Here is a 25,872-nt window from a genome sequence, read left to right as displayed (position 1 = left end):
CGCGGCTGGTCCCTCGCGAGCCGCCGTAGCGCGCCCGCCGCGTTCCGTGAGGGGAGCCCGGGCAGCCCAGGCCGCAGCGGCGCCGCCGCCGCCGCCCCGCCCGATGTGAGCGGCCCCGGGCCGGGGGCAGCGAGCGCGGCCATGAAGAAGGACGTGCGGATCCTGCTGGTGGGAGAACGTGAGTGCCGAGGCAGGAGGGCCGGGGAAGGCTGGGGGCCGCCGGCTGTCACATCGCCCCGGTGCTGCGAGGTTCAGCCCGGCCCGGGCAGGGAGCCCGGGGAGCACCGGCCTCGCGGGGCGAGCAGGGGTCGGGATAGGCTCGCTGTGAGCGCTCGGAGCGCGGCCTGGAGCCCCTCGGCTCCCTGCTCCGGGCACCAGCACGGCCGGCACTTGGTGGAATCGTGCGGCTTGGACGTCCCTGGAGATGACACCGGGATGAAATTCTTGCCCGGTGTTTGGCCACGGCCTGTTTAAACTTTTGGTTTTCTTTTTCTTTTTCTTTTTTTTTTTTCTGTTCTTTTTTCTTTCTTTTTCCCCGTGTGAAAATCACACTTGCACGTTTCCCATTTAGTGACTAGAAATCAGTGGCCTGATGTGCTCCCAGTGGTTATAGGTCGGGTGTTGTGGGTTTGTGGCCAGGACAGGGCCAGGGAGTCCAGATCCCTTTTTTTTGCTTTTAACTTTGTGTGACCTTGGATAAACAGCACACACGACGGTGCATGACAGAGGTACTGTGGGTCTGGATTTTTTCATGTGTTCCTAAAATTGTGTCCCGAAGTTCACGCTTAGGTACTCAAGTAATTGACGAGGCTTGCAGAGGCTCAGCTCCTCATCGGTATAAATAGCAGAGAGGAGGTTCTGTTAGTTTGCACAGCGAGCTTAAGTTCCTCGAGGGGACAGAGTACACAGTAATTACCAAGTGTTATTAGTAAAATTACCTAGTTATACTAAGAATGTGGTACTGCTAACAAAGCTTTCCTGAGGATTGAATACCCCATATATATTTATAATGCAGTATTTGCTGTTGTTTTATAGTGCAGGTTGACTCTGTCTGTACTCATGGAAAGGCTCTCTTTGCCTCTTCTAGAGAGGAATCTTGAGGGAGCTGTCACTGTGCAGGAAGAGCTAACTCATTAAGATTGTATTTGGTTAGTTTTGCATGTCTGTGTTTGGGAATTGTGCCTTTGAATACACAGTTTAATTCCTCTTTAGAATACATGCCTGATTTACCTCATTGTCTTTGGCAAGGCCGTGTTGTGGCTGGCTGTGTGCAGTGGTTTCAGCGCAGATGTAACAGGTACTTTGTTTTGGCAACAAGGTTCACAGTGTGTCCAAACAGAAAAATTAAAGATACAGGTTTCTTAAATACAGCAATGTGTAGTATATGGCACACATCAGAGATTGTGAGCATCTCTGTGTTACACTTCTGTTTGACTTCTAGTGAGGAGGAGGGAGAAATTTGTTTTACAAATTGGTAAAACTTTTCAGTTACAGTGCCAGTCCTGCTTTGTGTATGTGTCTCATGTATATTTATTAGTCTGAAATCACAAGTTAGTCCAGACCATATAAAACTTTTTAGATGGCAACAGCAGACCATCAGGTTCAGAATCTGAAATATTCCAAGAACTCTTTATTGTAAGCCTGTTCCAAAACTCAGCCTTTTTCATCCCCAGTGGTCCACAGTTTAGGTTTAAGTTGGTTTAGTCCTCATATGCAAACACCAATTTTTAATAGCCAGTAATTTTCAGAATATGTTCAGCATGTTATGCAGCGTGATGTAAAAGACTTATATATGAGGAAAAAGACAAATTAATTATCATAAAGTGCTGTGCTGCTTTTCTTCATCCCAGTCAGCTGATACTGTTTAGGCTGTTATTTCTAAGACTGTGAACAGATTGGGAAAGACAGAGGGTTGACCTAGATTTGAACAAAATAACCCAAATCTCTACACTAGAACCTATGGCTTTTCATATAGCCCAAGGACACTAGAAAGTGTATCAAGAGCTTCTAAATACTCAACATTTACTCACTAGCAATACATAATCTTCTATTTTCAGACATAAGAAGTGAGTTTCTATATCTGCAAAACCAGTTCTGCCACTGTGTAAAGTTAGAACAGTCTTAGTCAGGTGCAAAACACATATCACTATTTTCACTAATTAGTAACTTTAGTTACCTATAAGGAAAGTACTCATATTTTTCCCTGTGGAAATAAGAGAGCTTCTGAAGCTCTTTCAATTCTGTCAGGATGAAAATTAAGAGGAGTCGATGCAGGAGGATGCCTGGCAGTTTCAGTTAGGATTTTAGCTCATTTGAGTATCATTGATGGAAACACAACTACATTGCTGTTGGGAAACCTGCAACCTGCTGCTCTGCAGGGAGTACCATGGGGGAGAAGTTTACAACTGTTCTCTGTAAGGAAAACAGAAATCTTCCTTCCCAGAACAGCTTTTCTTCTCTTTTCATAATTCTGTTACGACTACTCATCATCATGGTAAGTTAAAGAGAAGGTTTTATTTCTGGATGTCAGAACATGTTACTGTACCAAAAATAGACCTAGATAAGTTGAGTATACTCTGACTGGATCATCAGTAACATTTCCTGCACAAAATCAACCAGTGGTACAATCATACCTCTTCATCTTCCATATTCAGAATTCTATAGTTACACAGAGAAGTGTAAATGCAGTGATATCAGCCGGACACCTTCTGCTCTGGGGACATTTTCGGTTGGTTTCAGTGGGAACAGTGACACAGGCTGTGACTGGTGGTGAGCAGTGCCTTGGCTGGTAACACATTCCTGCTGGCAGAGGTGCTGGTACAGCCAGGGTGAAATTGAGTTTTGCTTGAATTGAGAGGTGTTGGAAATAGACAGTCCCGAAGGATTTTTGAATATGAACACGTTGGTTTTTAAGAAATGTCTCAAAACCAAATAAAGCAGTAGTAGTCTTACAAGGCTTCCAGAGGACCAGAAAACTCACAGAAGAAAGGGTTTAGAGAGAGTGGAACCCTGAGAGAAGTTACCAACTCTTGGTTTTAAATGGTCACATTAGAGCTTGTCAACTAAGTTGTGATATCAGAAGTCTGAACTTTGCAGGTAAACAAAGTCATTTATTTGATTGAATGGTGTTGGGTACTGAAACCGAGATTATCATCTTGGATTAAGAAAACTGTGGCTTTAGGAGGGTTGGTGGTTTGGGGTGTTTTTCACTTGTAGTGGGGGACAGCTCATTAGTGTCAAAGGGATTAAGCTCTTGCTCTTTAAAAGTAATCAAAGTACTGCTGACTTGGTTCATGTCCTCTTGTCCAGCTCTCATCCTTGGGATTTTAGGACTAAAATGCAATCATAATCACAAGAATTCTATAAAAACAGATAATTTCTCTATGCTTTTCTGTGTGTGTTCTTTGTTTGTATTTCTGAAGTTGTATTAAAGCATTTCTAGTTTGTTTTGATTATTTGTTTGTTTAAGTGTTCTATGTTGAGGTTAAAACCTGGCAATTCTTGTGTGTAAGGCAGAGCAGAATTCACTTCTCTTCTGGAGGAAATGCAGAAGTAGGAGATGGAGCCGAAGTTTTTGCAATAAAAGAAATATGAGAAAATTGGTGTTGTCCATATTTAATATGATTAAACAATAGCTTAAAAGCTTTTAATGTGGTGAATTGGAAAATGTTTCTAAAATCTTCCCATTTTAAGATTGGGTGCAACTGTTAAGTATAACAAAACAAATTATCTAATACCTATTTTTAATGCTTTTGCAGCCAGAGTTGGGAAGACATCACTAATTATGTCTCTTGTCAGCGAGGAGTTCCCAGAAGAGGTAGAACACTTTTATTTGTTTTCTAAGTTTTATTTCTATGCTGTCATGTACTAAGTTAATAGACTCTGCTCTAAAGTAATGTTTAAAAACAAAATGAAGTCTTTAAAATGGCAAAGATGACTTCAGGAAGAGTGATGTAGGTTAGTTTAAATGTATCTCTGCATGAAGATTAGAAATTTAAGTTTTATCTAAGTTCCCGTCTTATTTTTCATATTGTTAATTAAACTAATTGTTTTATATGTGATGAATGGTAGGTTTTTTAAGGAGCTGTATTTGGTCCGAACTGTCAGCATATTTCAATATGAGAGACAGATAAATGGGAAGGTGCTGAAAGAGACAAGACCATCAATTATTTTTGGGGGGATGCTGCATTTAAAGAGCAATTAGATTGCAAAATGATAGAGAATGAGGAATCAAAAGTCACATTGTATAACTTAAACTTAGCCATTTTTTGTAACTAAGCAAGACATTGCCTTTACTTCTGTCTTTGAAGAATGTTTTATTGACTCTTGAAGTAAAAACTGCAGGAAAGTTACTTCTACATATTATTCCTTTGAAAAAGCAGCACATAGTTTTCTTTGTACCATAAAAATAACTACAGCTGCTGCAAACAGTTAAGCTTTTTACATATAAACATGAATGTTTATTTCTTCTGATCACAGGTCTTAAAATAGACATCATGTGCTGCTCTTTGAATGTAGTCTGCTCTGGGTTTAATGCAAATCAGTAGTTTACCACAGTTCAGGAGTCAAGATTGGATTGTAAACATAACTGAATTTTGTTAACATAACTGAATTTAGTTCCTAACCTTGCAGTTAAAAAGGAGATGCAGTTCCTTTGGCAAGTTGTTTCTTATTGTATTTAGTGAGTTGTAGTCCTCTGTTCACTTCTCACTTCTTCCTGCAGTATAACCTAGAATATTTATTCCAATTCGTGTGTAGAGAAAAAATGTAATTTGTGTATTTAATGTACAGGGGGTAATCACTCTTGAGGAAGATCTGAGCAGAGCCTGAAACTTTACAAAGAGACATTCTTGTGGTGATTGACTTTTCTTATTCCCTTGTTTTACTAAAAGTAAAGTATCATGAGAGTTCACTGTCAACAGGTGAAAGGCAAGAAATAGACGTGCAGGAGATTTTCATTAAAATTACATTGAAGTTGATTGTTCCCAAATATGGATTAGTGTTCTTTGAAAAAAGGGGCTATCAGAGTTAACAGCATTTTTCAGAATTAGGTTTTTTTAGCATTGCAGGATTTTCTGGATTTCATGTTTAGCACTGTCAGAAGCAAGGATGTTGTCAGGTTACAATTGTGTAAAAATTGAGACTTGTATTTTGTCTGTCATGCTTGTTTTGGTGTTGGATAGAGTGGGCTTGCGTTTTACAGAAGTATTCATTGAATGTATCCTTAACAGCATTGCCTTTCTGCAAAGCGTGCAGGAAGTTCTGTGTGCAGTAACTTAACAGGTAAAATGTGAGAAGGTAGCAGTGACTTTCAGTACTCTGAAAGAAAGAAAACCAAATAAATAAAAACCAAAAGTACTCGAATAACTAAACAACTTGAACAACTAATAGTAGTTGCACTGTTTAAAGCTGACTAAATGGCAGCTGTATTATAGTGTATGACTTTTTTCACCATCTGGATTATCTTGAAAGGCTCTTTCTTGGTGTTCGTTTCAACCCCAGGTTCCACACCGAGCTGAAGAAATCACCATTCCAGCCGATGTCACTCCTGAAAGAGTGCCAACCCACATAGTGGATTATTCAGGTAGGGACTGCTCAGTACCCTCACTGATTTGGTGTGGAATAGTTTGTGTGACTCAACAGCCCCTGTCACAGTCAGACAAGTCTGGGACCAGAGCTACAGGTGGGAGAAGCCTGGAGTAAAGTAGAAACTTTCTGAATTTCTAAGTTAGGACACTTCATAATTTCGGGTCAGTTTACTCTTTAGTATTTTTTTCTTTTATTTTAATCTTATTACTGAATAGATAAATAGGTTGGTTATGAAGGTTCATGTGCTATCATAAATCTGTGCAGCTGTTGCACACCTAGGAAAACCCTTCTGCTGTTTACAGTGCAAGCCAAGAGTTAGGCTATGTTAGCAGGTACCTTCCTGTCTTCTCTCTCCCATCACTGCTGAGGAAATGTCTCTGATCTGTTTAACCGCCTGGAAAAAGACATAATTTTTGTTGTTGGACTTGATCTTAAATTTATGTGGAGTGAGTTTTTTCTTTCTATTGAATGAATTTTTCATAGATTCAGTTAACAGAAGCTTGGTATCACTATAAAAATCATCACCACTGTAATAAAATCAGCATATGTTATATTCTGATGTAGAAGTTTACATTACAGAAGGAAGAGGCTGTTGAAAAATGTAGAAGGATGCAATCTATGACTTACTCCAAAGGGAACCTCTCTACAAATATAATTATTCCTCTTCAAAATAGCTGTAAAAAATAGATGTGCAGCAGACTGTTTCTGTCTTACAAATTAGTGGACCAATTTAATTATTGTTTTGGAAGGAGCACTCATTAATTTTATAAAAAGAAGTTTAAATAACAAGGCTTTGACAAAGCTGCCTCATGAGCATTCTGAAATACCCGAGTTCAGTTTCAGAAGTTTTGTTTGTTTGTTTGTTTGCAAAAATTTTAGTATTAATGAATATCTTCTTCTATCAAATGCAGAAGCAGAGCAAAGTGATGAGCAGCTTTATCATGAAATATCACAGGTAAGTGTATTTTAGTGTTTGCTAGAAACTAATTTAGGAAAAAGTCTTTTCCTTTGAAGTTCTCTGCATTAGATGCAGAGAACTTTCCTTCAGTTCAGTGTGAATTGAAGGAACAAACCTTTCCTGCTTGGCATTTTCTATTTTGTTTTGTGATTTGTGCTATAGGAAAGATACCTCTATTTAAGAAATCTTAAAGAAAGTAGGTACTGGCACTGTGTTGGTGAATTGAGCTTAAGCTTTGTCCTTCAAATTGAAAGGACAGAACTTAAATCCTTTAATCAGCAAGCCAGTTTTGTATAAATAATTCTACCCTGAAAAGATCCATTTTGCTTCTTTCTGTCACATGGTACTGTTGCATTTATGAATAGCACAGGCTTCTTGGTGACTTTGTCATCCCTTCTGATTCCTATTTTCAGTTCTTTCTGAGCACCTTTGCACATTTTCTGCACAGTCTGTCATGGTGTTGTGTTCCACTTCTGGCATTTAGTTTGGTGCTTCAGTGGAGGCTGCACATTATGACTCTTCAGTTTAGATTTCCTGGTGGCAGAGGTCTCTGCAGGCACAAGCTGTGACTGTCACACTGCAAGACAGGCTTTTTGGCACTTCTCACCATATAAGTTGTTTTAATGTTCTTGTTCAGGTTTCAAGTAGCTTAAACAAGCCTGGAACAGAGTTTTATAGTGAGTTTACTCTGATGTTGTTATGTATGGTCTTTAATTGTCTCTGTTGCTCAGGGGTTTCTGAGCAGTGGAATTCCATACCTTTTCTTTTCTTCATTTCAGGCAAATGTGATTTGTATAGTCTATGCTGTTAACAACAAGAATTCTATTGATAAGGTACAGTAACACATTTTATCCCATTGTTAAGATGTAACTTGTGCACTGTTAGTTGATGTCAAGCTGAACTCTGGATTAGACATTTGAAATGCCTGAGATTAAGTTTGAGAATGAACAGATGTGGATTTGCTTCTGCTCCATTTCCACATACAAGTTTTTAGTCATTTCACTTGTCTGAGAAGGTTGTTCATTAATCAGCTCCTATTTTTGTTTCCTCCTTTGTGGGTCAGTATGTGCCTTTTTGGGAAAGAGGCAGTAGCAATTGTAGTGAAACTTGTGCACATTTCAGTCACACTTAATTTGAATATGTATTTTTCATGTCTGTTTTTAATCCCACTTTAGGTAACGAGTCGATGGATTCCTCTCATCAATGAAAGGACAGACAAAGATAGCAGGTGCTTAAGTAAAGATGAGAAGTGTGAATTAGGCTACACATCGATGGGTGTCAATGAACAGTGTTGAGGATGTTAATTGTTTAAGAAAATCAAATACTAAACTTAAAGTTTATATAAGAAGTCCAAGCAGCAAGAGATTTGAAGTATGTAGGTCTGTTACATGTGCCAGCAATGTTACTTATTTTGAATTTCATGGGCAGCTTTTACCAGGTGTGTTTATGTTTTTTATGGTGTAACTGCCTTTGGCTCTATGGTCTGTATAGCTTTTCTGCTGATGCTAGTTTGGGTAATAACAATTTGATTAGTTACCATTGTGTGTAAATGTGTGGGTTTTGTAGAATCAACAACAAGTACATTTCTAAGTGTATATCAAAACACTTTATTTAAACTGCTGTCATTTAGTTTTACCCCATTGCCTCCAGTGGCATTTAATTACATCATGAAAATAATACAATGGTTTCTGGTGGGACATAAAATGCTAAATTAAGATACATATTTTTATCCATCTGTCTATAAAGCTCTTATTATTTTGTTTTTAGGCTGCCTCTTATATTAGTTGGAAACAAGTCTGATCTAGTGGAGTACAGCAGTATGGAAACTATCCTTCCCATTATGAATCAATATACAGAGATAGAAACGTGTGTAGAGGTATGCAGGACTTTCTGAAGTTAAAGCAAGTAACAGAAAATACATTCTTGCCAAGCATGTATGGCAACTTTGTAGTAGAAAAAGGGATTCTGGTTGGGTTTTTTTGGGTTTTTTTGGGGTTGTTTTTTTTGTTTGTTTGGTTTTTTTGTTTGTTTGTGTTTTTGGTTGGTTTTTTTTGTTTTGTTTTGGTTTTGGTTTTTGGTTTTGGTTTGTTTGTTTGTTTGTTTTGGGTTTTTTTTTCCCCCAAACTAAATATTTCAAAGATGAGTAATTATAATAGTGAGTTTATATGTTACCTTTCTTTAGGGAAGATTACACTATTGTATAATATATAATCAAATGTTGTATAATCAAATGTTACTGTCAAATTCTAATATTTAGAGCCTCCTCCCATACTTTGCTTTAACAAGGATTTTCTATGTAATATTAAGCCAGATAGATGTCTGCAAAGTATTCAAAATTGATTTAATATGTGTGGCTATGTCTCTTTTATTTTTTTTTCAAATTAGATACATCTTTTTGATTTCTGTTCTTAGTATGACAGCAAATTGTACTGAAACCTCATTTATTAATTAATTGAACAGGTACAGGGTCTGGATGTCTTTTTTCCAAACCAGCCCTGTACTGACAGGAGGGGACTAAGTCTTTAAAAATTTGATGCTTACTTAAATTTCAGAGGAAATCGCCAAATAGTCAAGAAACTAGCTCATCAATGTGAGGATTTCTCTTTCAGTGTTCAGCCAAAAACTTGAAGAATATATCTGAGCTATTTTATTATGCACAGAAAGCTGTTCTACATCCTACAGGTCCTCTTTATTGCCCAGAGGAGAAAGAGGTATTTATCCACTGATTCTCAGAGCAAGTAATCTGGGGGGAGTGAACCATTTACTGTCCTTTCCTTTTCAGTGGATTTTGCATCTCTTAGTGTGTTCTGTTACCAGCCAAATGCCAGGCATTACATCCCAGAACCACTGGGGCTGTTTTGTCATGTGTGAACCTGACCTGTCTTTCCTCTTCCTGCAAAGCAGTGAAGACAGTTTTTTGTTGCCCGTGTGAAGTGCTGGGTAAAACGAGAAGCTTTGCTAATGACTTTGAGCCAAATGTAATGTGACCCAAATTATGTCTTCAATTCAGTTCTCCCTTAGATGTGCATTTCACAAGAACTCCATTTATTTCAGGGAAAGCACTCTAGACTTGGCCTGGTCTAAGAGCATTTTTTTTCTGAGAATCTTGTGAAATTTTGGCAAAAGGGATAAGAAACAAGTGATGAGTCTGGTTTTTAGGTATCAGGTGGTTAGCTGAGTGTATTATGAAGGAGTACTTTTTTTTTTTAAATAATTTTCTGGGCAAATACAAATAGAATCTCTAATTGTATCTATTTAGTATTGGGAAGTACGAAAGTTGCTTCAGCTGTAAATACTTTGTTAAGTAGAGAATCAGAGAATAACCCTGTTTTGATTTCTTCCATCAGAATCATCTATATGAGTTAGTAATGTTGTGATAAAATTGTTGTGCTGAAATCTTTTTGGTTTCCCAAAACCAATCTCTATGCAATCTATGTGACCTCTGTGAAGAGAAGAGTCCATCATCACGGTAGTTGTTGGGAGACAAATACCAGTGTCTGTTTTCCTTCACTTGGAAGGTATCCTAGCAGTTCTTTTGTCCTAGAGATAGTCCATATGCTCGATGCTTTGCCTGGTAGATGAATGAGCCCTGTGAAGGTTTTCAGTATTTGATGTTTGAAGTGAGCTGGCTGTAGTTCTAGACCTGTTTAGTTTTGCAAAGCACTGGGATTTTAAGGTGATTTTTTTTTTTTTCCCCACCAAAAAATGTTTTGGGGAAAAAAATTATTTAGTTGTTTCTCTAAGTTTTCTATAGCAATTAGACTGAATTTAGAGAACTGAATTTTATTTTTTTTTAATAACTTAGTAGTGCCACCTTCACCTTGTGAAGAGCTCGAGATTCTTCTAATAATTGAATAGAAAAACATTTAATGTGGAATAATTGTTTTAAATTTATGGATATAAATTTGCTAAATAAATTTGTACTCCCTCTCGCTTTTTACTTTTGTGTACATTTGAATGAATGTCTCTGTTCTGAAACTGTAAATGAAGACTAGTGTGTGTTTCCATGTGACTGAGCTGCCTCATTCAGTGTAATCTTTTTATACTCAAGCCTAGAAGGATACTGAACTTCCTTTTATTCCTTAGATGAAACCTGCCTGTATTAAAGCACTGACTCGCATTTTTAGAATTTCTGATCAAGATAATGATGGTACTCTAAATGATGCAGAGCTCAACTTCTTTCAGGTATCTCTCTTGCTTATCTTTCCACCATGCTGAAAGGTGCTATATAATGCTATATAATTCTATAGAACAAATTATTGGTTTTGAATAAATAATAGGAAGGTGAACTGTAAGGGAATCAGGCCTAAATAGTAGGTCTCAAGTGCAGCATAGAAGAATGGATTTGTAAAAACAGGAATGAAATTATTTTTATTTCTAACCATTGTTCAAGTTTGAGTTCAAGAGCAAAATTTTAAAAATCTATTAATGTACTTAAACATGTACAAATTGCATTTTATTTTTATTTCCACTAAGAAATTGGATTGTCCTTAACTAGTTTATCAGAATGTTTAAGGCTGTGTTTCATACAGGATATGCTGTTTGTCCAGCTCAGTAGTCAGTGGTCCTAACATGCTCCTTTTGGGTTTTGTGTTAGAGAATTTGTTTTAATACACCACTTGCACCTCAAGCTTTGGAAGACGTAAAGAATGTAGTCAGGAAAAACCTAAGTGATGGAGTTGCAGATAATGGATTGACATTAAAAGGTGAGTCTTAGTTAACTCTTAAAAGATGTGTCTTTATACAGCTGATAATCACTCTTACATGAAAAAGGTGGTCTTTTGGAATATGATCTCTGTCTTGATTTTCACACTGCAAGAGCTGAGCTTGCTCAACAGTGATATCTCGGTGTTCTTTAAGCCCTGGGAAGTGTCAAACAAAAATCCTACCCAGTTATTTTGATACAAGAAAACTAAAAGCAGCCTTCTATGAGACTCCTCTCCAGGCTCCTCCAGGCTAAAGCTTTCTGTTTTAAACTATTGAAATATTGGATTTATTTTCATAAAGCTCTAAAATGCTGGCACTGGAAAAAGTAAACAACAACAGAAAACCAAGGGGATTGTTTGAAGGAAACGGTTCCTTGGAGAACACTTTTACAAATGTCATGATTTCTGAGTGTTCAGTCTGCGTAGATAATGCTGTACTATCACCCAGGAGGTTTAAAATTGTTATGTGCATTTTGCGCTTTTTTTGTTTCCATGTCTGATACTGATTCAATTGAAAACACTTATAGCAGGTAGAGTACTACAGGGCCTTAAGATTTCACCATTTTTGATTTTTAGGTTTTCTTTTTCTACACACACTTTTCATTCAGCGAGGAAGGCATGAGACAACTTGGACTGTTTTGCGTCGCTTTGGCTATGACGATGACTTAGAGCTTACACCAGAGTACCTGTTCCCTCCGTATGTACCACTTCAGCTTTCTGAGCTTGAGTTTAGGCTGTGCTGCTCCTGCTTTGGCAGGAGGAGAGGGTTATTGCAGTGTGTTTATTTAACACATTGTTACATCAAGTACCTCCCTTACTTAATGGCGACCCAGCCGAAACCTTCATGTGGCTGAAAAAAGGAAGAACTCCCTTGTGCCAAATCATGTTCTCTTCTCTTTCTTCATAAGAAAGATGGTAGGAGAGACTCTTAATGTAAAACTAGAACATAAATCTGAGCAGTTGATTATTGTATGTGGCATTAAATTCTAAAAGACCTGTCAGTATTTTCATAGCATTTGAGACCTATTGAAAATCTTCAAATAAAAAAGAGATTGACCAATTCTTTGGTTTCTATTAAAAAATGTAACTGCATCATTTTTTTTTGTTAAAAAAACCCAAACCCCAAAGTACAAAAACAAAGCTAACCAACAAAAATGTGATTACTGTAGAGCTATATATTATATAAAGGCACTCAGTCATCATTTTAGATTTCATAATAAAAAGTTATGTGCTTTGATCTATGTGAAGATAATTTATTAAAATTAAATGCCAAGTCAGATACTAAATGTTATAATTAATAAAGTATGTATTTTGAGTTTTAACATTCTATATTTCATAAACAATTAATGCTTCTTGTATCTGTTTTTGTTTTCAATGAACAGCCTAAAAATTCCCCCTGACTGCACAACAGAACTAAATCATCATGCATACTTGTTTCTTCAAAGTATTTTTGATAAACATGATTTGGTAAGCATTTGAGTGTGTGTGTGTCTTTATATTTATAAGCCTTGGTTTGTCAGGAGTTTTTATTATCATTTTATTCAGAAACTGGCTTTAGCTTAACCTGTGGACTCAGAACTAACCTGTAGTTTATGATTTTCTACAAGGAGAGTTGGCAGTTATAGATGTAGTACCAAATTGTTTTTAACTAGCTCATACATTTAATCTTATTTAAAAACAAGGAAAGAACAATGATTAAAAAGAAATAAGCTTGGTTTCTTGAATCTTGCAAGTGTACAGCAAGAAAATACCAGTTTAGAATAGGCACGAATTAAATTATGTCTGATACCGTGTTTTGTTTCAGGATAGAGATTGTGCTTTATCTCCTGATGAATTGAAAGACTTGTTCAAAGTCTTCCCTTACATGCCATGGGGGCCTGATGTGAACAACACAGTTTGTACAAATGAAAGAGGATGGATCACATACCAAGGGTTTCTCTCCCAGTGGACGTAAGTGTGAAACAGGACATTTTAGTAGTTGAGAACTTTGGGTATGATCATGTGTTTGTAGATTCCTGTTAAAAACTGTTGGAAAGAGTAGTTTTATAGTTGAAAATTGATCCAAGCAGTCAAGTTTTTGTAACCATCCAGTGGCCTGATGTTGAGACTGTTATTATAATCAGTTCAGGATTTGGCCCGTATTTAGTGCTAACAATGAAGAAGTGTCTCTTCAAAATGTGGAAATCCCTATGATCCCTGTTGAAATGTTACTGCTGTTGTTCTACCCCTTAGAGATGGTTTGAAAAATGATGCTCAATAATGAGGGAGTTTTTCCCAATTTAAAATACAGAAAATTAGAAAAATGTTATTTGGGGAGGTAAGAAAATACACTGCGAGTTGATAGGACTCAGCAAGTACTGCCTTTGTAGAGTTCTGGTGACCAGTAAGACTGGTGAAGTTACCACCATTTACTCTCAGACTTTTGTCCTTCAGTACTGCAGTGCCAGGAATGTTTCTATCATTCAGTCTGGAGATAGGACATAAGGATTGTTTCAGTATTGGTACGCCAGATGGTGACAATTGAAAGTTCTTTTTGTCCCCTCTGCCAGACTAACCACATACCTGGATGTGCAGCGTTGCCTGGAGTACCTGGGTTATTTAGGGTACTCCATACTTGCAGAACAAGAATCTCAAGCATCAGCAATTACAGGTAATAAAAATTTGTTACAACACAGAAATTTAAATTTAGAAATATGCTAAAGAGTAAATTGTTTAATGGTTCATCTATTTTCATTTACTCTCTTTACTTTCTACTCAAGTGAAACCTTTGATTTAATATTTTTGAGAGATCGTTTTGTGTGCATTTTCATGTTTTCACATGCATTTATATCTTATGAAAAATATTTGTGTTTTTCCAAAAGTGACAAGAGATAAAAAGATAGACCTCCAGAAAAAACAGACTCAGCGAAATGTCTTCCGATGCAATGTTGTTGGAATGAAAGGCTGTGGGAAAAGTGGAGTTCTTCAAGCTCTTCTTGGAAGAAATCTAATAGTAAGAAACATATTGCCTGTATTCACCTATATATGCTCAAGTTAAGATTAGACAGCAGAAGTGATTGATCTTAGAGCTTTAATGGCTGTTACTCAGTTTGCAGAGTTCTTTGAGAAAATACAGAATTACTAAGGAGGAGTTTGGGTTTTTTTGGTTTTGTTCTATTTTGGCAGTGGCTATTGCATGCAATAATGACTTGTACATAATGGATTATAGCTGTGCATTTCCTTGCAAAAAACCCCAAAGATTACTATAATTTTAATTCATTAATAAATGGAGTAAACCAGCTGTTCAAATCTAACTTAAAGGGAAAAGTTGCTGTGGTCTAACATGAAATTCTGCCTTTTCAGAGACAGAGGCAAATACGTGCAGAACACAAATCTTACTATGCCATTAATACAGTCTATGTATATGGACAGGAAAAATACTTGCTGGTAAGTCTGCCTCTTCCTTGTTTGCCTAAGACTGTTTAGTTTTAAAATTCTGTGAATGATTCAGGGCCTTCTACAACAAACTAGTTTTAGTTCTCTCTTCTTAACGTGGATTGCTCCCAGTTATTTTCTGTCCCACATAACTTCTGGGTTTTTTTGTTGATCATTTAGCCAAACTTGGTCAGACGTGTTATTTTTTAAACCTTGACCTGAGTTGCACAAAACCTGGTCCATTTATGGTTACACTGCAGCATATCAAATTATAACATGTGATAAATGATCAGAAGTCAGTCTACCTATTCTGTAAGAAGCATCTGTCACACAGAGTGATTAGAATGGCTAAAATTAGTATTCAGTGGGAGAAATCAGTTATTTAATGCTTGTTCCATTCTAGTTCTCCTTTATGATAATATGACCTCTTTCTTTGTTTTCTGAGATCTAGTCCTGCTCTGTGGTTTTCCTCTGTAGAATGAATGCCCATTTCTGTGGGTGTCTAAGCCTTTGTTTTAAAGTAAATATCACTTTTTATGTTGAGGCGGTGATTGCCTGCAGATGTGATGTTAACAGCTCACATATGCTGGCTGCATGGTAAATTCCTACTGTTCTTTCTCATTCATTCTGCCTATTGTCAGTCCATTAGCTTGAAGGATACATAAAAATAAGCCATAAAAATTATGAGACAAGTTACAAAATTCCTTTAACTGCATAGTGACAAGCTTTTCTCCCTCTGCAACCATCTTTTTTTCCAGCTACACGATGTCAGTGACTCAGACTTTTTAACTGATGCTGAGACCATATGTGATGCTGTCTGCCTGGTATATGATGTCAGTAATCCTAAATCCTTTGAGTACTGTGCCAGGATTTTTAAGGTTTGTAGAGTTTATATTTACAAACCTCTACATTTATATTTCTTCTTACTGACTAAATATTCAGTATCAGTTACCTGACCTATACACTAGTTCTAGTGCTTAAAAGACATTTTATTTCTAAGTGCTGGTTATATATATCAGGATGCCTTAGCAGTGGTGCACTTCTGTTACTCATAGAAAGCAAACATCTACTTTTCTATGTAAACTACTCTGCTTCTAGAAATGCCTGACTTCAGTGCCATGAATATATATTAATGCTGCTGCAGCCAGTGCAATACAGCCTGTTCCAGGCTGAATGTGTCATATACTGTTTCTTTCTCTTTTTTTCTTTAAATTTGCAGCAGCACTTCATGGACAGCAGAATACCATGTTTGGTGGTAGCTGCCAAGTCCGACTTGCATGAAGTTAGACAGGAATATAGTATTTCTCCTGCTGAATTCTGCAAAAAACACAAAATGCCTCCACCCCAAGCCTTTACTTGTAATACTGCTGATGTGCCGAGTAAGGATATCTTTGTAAAACTGACAACTATGGCAATGTATCCGTAAGTACTGGAGCTGTTCTGTTTTCCATGTGCATGGCCACACAGCACCACTCACTGCATGCCATCGTTAGCCACAGGATGGAACTGCCTCACCGAGCTTTAGCAACAGAGAGACATGAATGGCCTGAGTAGAGTCTTTAAACTATTTTAAACTGAGGAACTTGGCATATATCCAACACAGAAATCAGTCTCAGCTATTGTTGCTAAGGTGTTTTTGAAGAGTACCCTAGTTCATCCAGCTCATGATGCAAATTCCAACAAACAGGATTCTGTTTGGTCCATATTGGAGATACAAAAAGTATATCAGTTTTCATTTCTTGATGTTTTTCAGAGAGAGTTGTACTGTAATCCTTGTTGGTAGCTCAACTTGACAGCTGATTACAAGCAACGGCACCTTAGTTCACAACAGTTCCCCCAGTGCACTGCTTAAAGTACTTTTTGTTTTCAGGGTGTTTTATTACTATGTGCTTCAGTTCATTCATCTAATAAATATTATAATTTTAATAGAATTTTTGTATAAATATCTTTGGACTTCAGGTACAAGATACTTAAGCTAAGATTGTCCTTCACTACACATCTCACTGTTGCTAAACTCACTTTGCATCTCTTTTTTTGGTGGGTGAAGCTTTTAATATGGTGATGAAGTACATAAATATTATAGCAGATGGAGTCTAGTATGACAGCTGACATTTGCTTTAAAATAAATAGAACTAATGTCACTTTCACCCAAAATGATAGGGTATTTTTAATTATTTGAAACTGAATTTACTGAATTACATCTGTAAAGCTTTAGTTTTGGTTTGGGTTTTTTTTTTCTCTTGCTATATTGTATATTCTCTTGCTATTTTGTAGCACTGGAATACTGGGAAAACGCTAAAGTGTAGCACTGACCAAATGTCTGTCATATCAATATTCCTGCTTCTCCCTTAGTTTTCAAGCATGTGTGTTTGGTAGGGTGGGAAAAATAGAGGCATTGCTTACTCTGTAAAGAGTGCATTCGAAGTGGTAGAAAATGTGGCTTCCTTTCCTTTGAAAAAGGGGTGTTACCTATTGCTGTGCAGACATGCTTAGAAGTCTTTAAATGCTTCCCTTTTATGAGAACTTGTATAAATTCATCAAACATTTTCATTCATGTTTGTGCTTTGCTGTTAAGATCTGTATATGGTGGTGATGCCAAAATGTCCAAGACACAGAACCTCTAACATTTAAATTCTGCACAGCTGTAGTTGTACCCTTTCTTCCCCAGTGTATTTTTTTCCTCCTCTCCTTACTCATTCAAATGTACCTTTTATTCCTAAATCTCTCATGGTTGTGGCACAGTCCTAATGTGCACCTGATTTGATGAGCAAGATTTCAACTCCTGTCCTTCTGTGTGTTTTCGCAGCCATGCCCGGTTACGCTGTATGTGCGCCTGCAACAGGTGTACATTTTGCATCTGTCAGAACTTCCTCAACTCAGACTTGCTGCAATCTGTAAAGAACAAACTCTTCACTGCAGTTCTTAACAGGTCCTTAACTTTATTTACTAGGTACCAGGTGTGCTTTTAAAATGAAGGGTGTCTTTGGAATACCAGTTGGTAACCTTATATACTGCAGATTTTTCACTCCATATCCACTAAATAGGCCGATACTTTAATAATTGTCATAGAATTAAAAAACTTGGTTTAACTTGGAGGTTCTTTTCAGCTTAGTTTAGACATTTTTATGAAACATTACCCATTTGGCTGTTGATTCAGGCTCTTTGTGATTGCAGAAATACTGTGCAGGAATTAGGACTGTGTTTTTAGGGAACTGCTAATAGTCTTTAAGTAGTGTCTGTAAATCTGTGTAATGCTTCTCACTTGAGACATTACAGGCTTGTTTAGTATTGATTAGTGGTAGTGCCTTTTAGATCCCAGTTACACAGATACTTTCATAAAGGCACAGCTTGACTTACAGCAGCATCATGTAACATATTACATGTTTATAATTGCTAATTTGATATTTGGGAGTTCATAGAATTTCTGTTGTGTGTGTGTGTTATGCTTGGTTTACACAAAGAGTGGGCATTTCGTCTTAAAAAATAATCCAGATCTTTAAACATCCAATTCCTCTCTAAATGAAATGCAACATGTAAGTGGTAAATGCTTAAACATTTGCATTTCCAGATACTTTTGGAAAAACAATTGGTAAAGAGAGATAACTGGTTTTCAGCATTGAAAACAGTGCTATAGCTTGTCCTGCAGGCAGTTTCTGACACACAGGATTTACTAACACCTCAGCACATCGCACCCCAGCAAATGGGAGTTCAAACCAAACAACTGTTGCAGTGCAATGGTTCCATACTCCATGGCCTTCTTGGAGGCTTAGATGGTAAATGTGTTTATTTGAAGGCCATGGCTGAGGTATCCTGACATGCTGCTGGTCTATGGATGGTACTTGTTACAGGTTTCACATGTAGCTGTTCCATATGAGAGTGTCTGCCTCCTTTTAATGCAAATGACACACATGTAGGAGGACTGCTGATACACCCACCTACAGGATTGAGCATTTTCCTTGTCAAATACTACTTTAATCCAAGATACAAGCGTTAACCACAGAGTGAGAACTCAAGGAAGAGTGAAAAACTCATTAGCTTAGGAAAAGACTGAATGAGTGAGGCTCTTCATGCTGCATCTCTTCTACAGCAGTCATCCCATAGACAGAAGTACTTTGAAACAGCAATCTCTTTGCATATTGTCACTCTAAAACTTCATTGAGCAGTCAGTACTAGAAAATCCCAGCTCTTCATTACTGAGGCTGAAATCACTTCTAACACATCTTCATTTTTTGGAACTGGTATGGGTTGCTGCATTCACTGTTGTGATTTCTCTGTTGTATGGGGTTTTTTGAGTCTTGCATTAGACATTGAACTTCATTCCTCTGAAGTGTTGTCAGGGTCTCAGGATACTCAAATCTTTTATTGAGTTTTGGGATGCTGTCAATCCACACCTTATCATTAGGCAGTCTGTAACAAACATAGGAATCCACTACTGCCTAACAAGTCTGTAACTCAAGGTGAGGAAAATTCCTCATAGACACTTCCCTCCAGAAAGAATTATTATTTGCTAGAATCCCCTTGTCTCTCAGTCACTAGGGTTTGTTCCAGGTTTCCAGCATGCTCACTTCATCTCACCAGCTCCCTAACCAAACACCTTGCTGCAGGTTATTTACTATTCAGCAAACGAACTGCTGCATGACTGCACATATGGTAGAGCTGGGATACCTGTAAACAAGAGGAAATAGCTCCCAGTTGTAGGCTTAGGAGGGTAAAGATGGACTTCTTGTCTTAGAAAAATCATACATCTAATGATGTGTGATTAGAGAAAGCATTTGGATCAAGAAGGACTTTCTGATTCAGTTAGGTTCTATAACTTTGCTTTCACAAGTGCTTACCATTAGGTCAGCTAGTTGGGCAAAAGTTAGATAACTGATGGGGGAAGGAGGTTTCTCATGAGTACTTTATTCTCCTGATCCCCTCCTATTCCCTTGGGCTGTGGAAGCTTTTCAGGTAGACGGAAATTTTTCACACTGGACCCCTTCCTGTGCCTTTTGTTGCTAAGTAACCCCTAAACACTGTTACCAAGGCAGGATATGAAATCACCTTTGAATATTCCCACCGTAGTAATTAAAGGAAGAACATTGCCTCTGTGCAACTGAGAAACCTGCTCATGCTCCCTTCAGTTTCTCTTCTGTGGACAAATTTCAGGGGTTCCCCTGAGGCTTGCAGGCTGTCAGAAAGGCAAGTTCAGCCTGGAGATTGCTGTGTTGGTTTGAACTGCCCAGGCTCACAATTTATTGGTTCTTTGAGGAAGGAGGCACAGCATTCAAAGCACTGGACATGCATGTATGAGACTTGCTAATATCCTGTAGTATTTTTATAGTTTTAATTTGTTCTTTCCTTTAGGTGTCCACTTGTATTTGGCTGGCTGGCACCTAATCTCTTTTTACTACATTGTTTTACCAAAAGCAGTCATTCTAACCCTTTCTTGAATTATGAGCTCGGATTTTTGGCTTTTTTTTTCCTTGGCTTCAAACCATCCATGTTGCCTTTTGCTTGTACAGTAGTGGCATTTTTCTGTCAGCTAAGTTCATTTCAAAATAAGATGATCCTAATGCATGAGAATTGTGTTGTTCATCAAGGAGACTTCTCAGAGGATGTTTTTCTTCTAAAGTTTTTAAAACACTGTGGGATTGAAGTGAAATTCTACTTCCATATGGAACTTGGTTGTTTCAGGAATTATTAGTAAGGTTTTGCTTTCTGTGGCAACCTTCCTTCTGTGAAATTAAAGTTAAGACAATAAATTATTATTGTGTTTTCTTGCAATAATGGTTAAGTTCTAAGAGTATAACCCAGGATTTACCTTTCGCTTTGTGCAATGTATGCTTTTTTTTTTTTTTTTTTTCAAAACTTGTATATTGCCATTAAATCTAATTACAGAAATCTATCTCTACACTTAAGTCTCCCCCAAATTTGGACATTGCTAAATGACATCCCAAAATGACATTAGGACATTAGAAATTGCTAAATTATTTTCCTTCTTCTCTAAGCTGTTTGATGCTCCAGACTGCATAGAAAGTTGCAAAGCTGTGTCCCCTAATTTCTTTCTAACCAGAGTGTAATGAATTGGCATTCTATGTCCATTTTTAGGTTTTGTAGATAATAAGATGCATTTGGAGCTTTTCACATTTTAGATGACTAATGCATGGGGGAAAATTCTAACTGCTGGACTTAGTTTGCATCCTAGGAAAATATGTGCCTGAAGGGAAGCTGCAGCAGCTCGTGCAGGTTATGTGATGCTTTTGGAATTCAGTTGCTTATATTTAATGCTAAGAACCTTTGTCAGAGCAGGCTGCTGCATGAACTTGCTTTGAGTTCTGCTGTGCGTAGCCATGTGAGCAGCCTGTTGGCCTCAGCACTGTGCTTTTTAAATGCTTTGGAAGTTACTATAGGAATGTTTTTGAACTTCTGTATTTAAGGATAAACCTTCCCAGACCTGGGAATTATTCTGCTGCTGACCTTGGGAGAAGTGTCAGCACAGATGTGTAACTCAGCAGTTTTCTGTGTATACCCAAGCTCAGTTAACTTCTTGGCAAGTGCATGTGACAAACTTCTTGTGGGTTGTTAAAGTCTCTTTGAAAAAAAACCTGTTCAGATTTCAAAGATCTTATTCAACAAGTGACAAGGTACTTGACTCACTGTTACGGGTAGGTTGAATAAAAATATGCCCTTTTTTTCCTCCAAAATGTGCACTAAAATCTGAATTTTGTGCCAAAGGCAAAATTTCTAGACTTTCATATATTTGTGGAACTAATTGTATGATTAAGTACACACACAGCAGGCTGTCTGGAAAGTTTGAAACATCATTCTTAATACTAATAAGCAAGAGTTTCAAATACAGCTTCATTTATGGAGTTTTGACTGCTATTCTCTGTGTGTATAAGTGCACATCTATTTAGATGTTTTACCCTTGGAGAGAATATTTTTTCCAGTTCAGGGTTACTCTTATTAACAAGGCAGTAGTCATTTCCACCACTGGTGAAAATTAGTTTCATAAGCACAACTAGACTGAAGTTAAGTTTGAATGTTATTTTTTGAAAAGGTAGAATTTTTCAGTGTGTGTTGAAAAAGGTTTTTGTGCATGTAGCCACCTTCATGTCAAAGAACCATCACTAGAAACAAATACTGATCCTTTTTTATTATCTCAGATTTTCTTTTGTTTCTTTAATGGCAGCTAAACAATTTTAGAGATTAAAGTTGTAAAAATTGATTTTATGACAGCATAAGGAACATTGAAAGAAGAAAAATTGGACATTTATGAAGTTGTAATGCAGTTAGACATCCATAATGTTCTGAATTTCAGTAAGCATTTTGAACTTTGGATTTTCAGGCTGAAACATTGAGTAAATTTCCTTGAGGTTGTAAGACAAGTCCCTGTCTCAAATTAGTTCCTTATTTAAATGAAAGAGTCTGCTATTGTTAGGCTTAGAAAAGGGATCAAAGCAAATTTAGTTTCCCTTTAGACATTACAAGAGAATTTTATCATGGCTGAGAACATATTAATTGTTTTTAGAAAGATGAAGTGTGCTCAGCAAGTTTCTTGCATACTATTAAATATGGACATGTACAAAACAAGGCAAATTATAGATAGGAATCAGAAAATCTAGATATGAGAGATAGTGCTTTATGAGGCAATGCAAAGGCATTAATTTGCAATTTAAACATTGATTTGAATATTTAAAGAGATGGGATTTAAAATTGTACAAATAGTTGGGCATTTGAATTAACCAAATTAAACTGGAGACTAGTAACACAAATACTCATCCAACAGTAGAATAGGCACTGTGTACTATCCAACAGAGCTTGTCATGTAATCTAGTAAAATTATGTTACCTACAAGTGATTAATTTTACATACACAGATTAGTTTTATAATTTACAGATCTGAAGAAAAGGATTTCACAGCCTTTTACTAAGAAATTACCCCAAACTACCACTGTAGTGGTAAAATCCAGTCTTTGAGTTCTCAGTAGTAGTGGGATCTCATCAGTTTTATGGCTGATATGCATATGGTGCAGAGGTTTTGAGTGTCCTGTGGGACACATGGAAGTTGAGGCTGTGGAGATGGAGTGGGAAGAGAAATCCAGTTTCTTAAACAGGTTTCTTTGTCCTTAAAGCAATGGCATTTAGCTACATGAAATCACACATTTTACTTAGCTTATTAAAAGCACAAACTCGATTTGTTTCTGGTTTTCCCCGAGCGCTAAGTTTTTAACAACTGCACAAGAATCAGGGGTTAGGTGGCTATAAATCAGAAATTCTCTGGGCTTTTTGATTTGAGAGGGTTGCTGTTGTTGAGCCATGCAATGAACTGCACTGTGCATGTGTGTGAAAAGGTTAAGAGCCTACCTAGCTGAGGTGGGGGCCATGCTGTTAGCAGACGAGGAGAGCAGGATTATGCAGCAGGTGCACGCCGTCCACTCTGTAGAAGATTCCATCTTCATGGAGTCATCTCTTGGTCCACGTTTACTTGAAGACAGGTAACAACAGCCAAACCCAGGTGACTTTGCCATTGCCTTTTCCCTTTCTTCCCCTCAGCAAGCCACTTGACATCCAGTTTGCAGAGACTTTGTCAAAACTAGCTGTAGAACAACTAATGCTTGCAGGAATTCTTGGATTTGGTCTGTTCTATAACCCAGCAAGACATTCTTAAATAAGATGAGGAATTTTTAGACTAAAGAGTAGCTGTGTGTGCATCAAAGAGCCTGTTTTTCAGCATGTGGTATGGCAGAACTCTCATTAACTATCTGGCTGTTATGGCTCCTGCAAAAGTCTACTAAAGCATATCCAAAACTGGTTTTGTGTGTTTTGATAGCAAGTAGCAATTCCTGCTCTGTTAAACAGCTTGTGAGCTACAGCTCTGCAGTTCTCATTCTATGAACTCCTGTGTGTGTGCTTAGGATCTCTGTGCTCCTTTACTTAACCCTCCTGCAGCTTCACTGAGTAACCCATGGTGATTAACACAGGCTAATATATGTAGGCTAGTGAAGTTCTCTTCTATCTCTAAAGCAAATAAACAAAAAAATCAATTTTACTATTATTTAGGAACTTCTGTGCTTTGAATTATGGCATTTATGATAACTTGTTTTAAATGGTAGCTCCTGCTTTCTGGTAAGCTGTCATACTTCAGACTGCTGTTGAGGGTGGCCAGTCTTGCTTAACTGAGCATGTTCACAGACTTCTTGCAATATTTGGGAGAGTTGGGTCATTGCCTGTCTCCACTGTCATGTGAGATGTGGCTTTTTCTGTCATACAGTCACTCCATACTGTCTTTTTCTGTTGGTGCCATTGTCACTGCTTGTTTCACTCACACTCTCTTAGCTTTCAGCTTGGTGTTGGATGACTGTTTCTGTTGCTGTTCTTGTGACTACTGGGAAGAAAGGGATTTAAAAATTGTTTGATTCTAGCTTTTGGAAAAATATTACTTGCTACTTGTCAGTAAACTTTTTGGGGGGGGGGGGGGCTAGAATAGATATTCAACAGGACTGGGAAGTTTTTAATGGAAAAGCAGAAATATTAAACTCAACTTTTATAAAAGAAAGAAAAAAGGATTTTGCTGGACAGAGTTGTTCTCACTATGAGTTATTAATTATTTGTAGCTATTTTTGTTTTCCTTTCCTGAATGCTTGCTGGTACTCTCAAAGGAGACACCCTGCCCTCCCACATCCATGAGTAATGATCTGCTCCTGCATTTCTCCTCAGCTGTGTGAACACTCTGACTTCAGGGAGATCAGATGTGGTCAGGGCTACAGATCAAATCCTGGGCTTTAAGCAAAGCAAAATGACTGTAAAGTGCTCGTAAGGCTGAATTGTGAGCTGTTTGCCTGTGACAAGTGTAGTGATGAATTTCCAAAAGCAGAGTAGTTTAGCACAAGCTATCTGGAGTTCCTGTCATGGAATTAACCTGGTTTTGTATGTGTGTTAAATTTCAGGCATGTGACACAAGCAGACCTCAAGAGCTCAACGTTCTGGCTCCGAGCAAGTTTTGGTGCTACTGTGTTTGCAGTTTTGGGTTTTGCCATGTACAAAGCATTACTAAAGCAGCGATGATCTGAGAAGAAGCACATCTGGCCCTACCAAATAAATAAATAAAAACCCACTTTTATGTACATTCTGAATGCTTTAAATTCTGCTAGAAATATTTATATATGCAGAGTTACTTTATTAATATTTGTAATTCATGCTTAAGATTATTTTAAATTATAGCTCCAACTACAGTATTGCGTAATGTGTGGAAAAAAGGAATTGCATCTTAACAGCCAGCTAAAATGGCTTAACTTGTAAGGCCAAAAGGGAATTCGTTGTAAATAACCTGTACATATTAAAGCAAGTAAGACATTGCTTCCCAAAAACTTATTCAAAATACTGTTCTTAGATGTTCACCATGGTGACATTCTAGTGTATAGGTGAAACTCATTTTCAGTAGAGTAGACTCAACTCAAGGATCATACTTCCTCAAGGATTGCTTATTTATTTCACATTTATCTGAAGTGACTTCATCTTTTTGGACTATAAGCTATAGCAGGCAGAATTTGTGATTTTCGTTCATATTTTTAATCGATGAACAAATGTGCCCCTCTAATCATGTATTTCAGGAAAGAGTCACCTTTGCTGTCCTGGCCTATGATTTTGTATTTTACATGACCAGTGACATATTTGGAGTCTGGTTTCTTTTAAGAGGAAAAAAGTAAACTTTGAAAACTGCCAGATCAACTTCATACGCTGTGTGTAACCCATGTTTTTCATTTTTCACTATGTTGTGTTTTATAACCCTCATGAATCAGACGAGCAAATTTTGTGTGTTATAAACGGTTATGATTTGGGAAGTGTTGCAGTTTAATTTCTCACATCTGTCAGTCATACTCATTGAAAGCTGTGTATAAGAAAACTGCAATAGTACACAGTGCCTATTCTACTGTAGTATATTAGTTGCATGGATCACAGTGCATTCTGTAATGGGCTAGAATTACCTATAGACACAGCTTTTTTAACAATTAAGTAAACCAAACATTAAATTCCTCATGACAAACCTATTTTTCCATTGCTGGCCTTTTCAAGTATTTCAATAAAATAACTGTGTACTGTGTCTGTGCTTATCTTTTTCTTCTTTTTCTTTACCTTCCTGTGCCCCAAAAGGTAGAGTTTACCAAAACTTTGTCCTTTATGTAAATGGATTCTGCTGGTGCCCTCACTTGTTGGAGGTTAC

At 37.4% G+C, this 25,872-nt stretch overlaps 1 protein-coding gene across 5 annotated transcripts; it reads left to right on the top strand.

The window, feature by feature from the left end:
- Positions 1 to 56: 56 nt before the first annotated feature.
- Positions 57 to 25,752, top strand: RHOT1 (ras homolog family member T1). Of its 5 annotated transcripts, XM_053960535.1 has the most exons (21): positions 57 to 178; positions 3,759 to 3,817; positions 5,503 to 5,584; positions 6,501 to 6,544; positions 7,327 to 7,380; positions 7,723 to 7,775; positions 8,315 to 8,423; positions 9,157 to 9,258; positions 10,634 to 10,732; positions 11,145 to 11,253; positions 11,830 to 11,950; positions 12,636 to 12,720; positions 13,058 to 13,203; positions 13,803 to 13,903; positions 14,115 to 14,245; positions 14,596 to 14,679; positions 15,426 to 15,545; positions 15,887 to 16,089; positions 17,474 to 17,596; positions 23,003 to 23,146; positions 24,599 to 25,752. In XM_053960535.1, exons 1-21 carry the CDS (start codon positions 142 to 144, stop codon positions 24,714 to 24,716), a joined length of 2,124 nt encoding a protein of 707 aa, XP_053816510.1. In that variant the 5' UTR covers positions 57 to 141; the 3' UTR covers positions 24,717 to 25,752. The 5 variants fall into 5 exon arrangements, with proteins under 5 accessions (XP_053816510.1, XP_053816506.1, XP_053816507.1 ...); XM_053960531.1 differs by lacking the exon at positions 23,003 to 23,146; XM_053960532.1 differs by lacking the exons at positions 17,474 to 17,596; positions 23,003 to 23,146.
- Positions 25,753 to 25,872: the final 120 nt, after the last annotated feature.

The sequence above is a fragment of the Vidua chalybeata genome, chromosome 19 (genome assembly GCF_026979565.1).
Source record: "Vidua chalybeata isolate OUT-0048 chromosome 19, bVidCha1 merged haplotype, whole genome shotgun sequence".
Classification (NCBI taxonomy): Eukaryota; Metazoa; Chordata; class Aves; order Passeriformes; family Viduidae; genus Vidua; species Vidua chalybeata.
The sequence above is the reverse complement of the archived record's forward strand: the minus strand, read 5'-3'. Positions and strand labels throughout refer to the sequence as shown.

Coding starts and splice junctions, on each gene's coding strand:
- RHOT1 (XM_053960535.1), top strand. CDS start 142: ATGAAGAAGGACGTGCGGATCCTGCTGGTGGGAGAAC. Junction 8,424..9,156: donor AGATAGAAACGTGTGTAGAG/GTATGCAGGACT, acceptor TTTCTCTTTCAG/TGTTCAGCCAAAAACTTGAA. Junction 16,090..17,473: donor ACAACTATGGCAATGTATCC/GTAAGTACTGGA, acceptor GTGTTTTCGCAG/CCATGCCCGGTTACGCTGTA.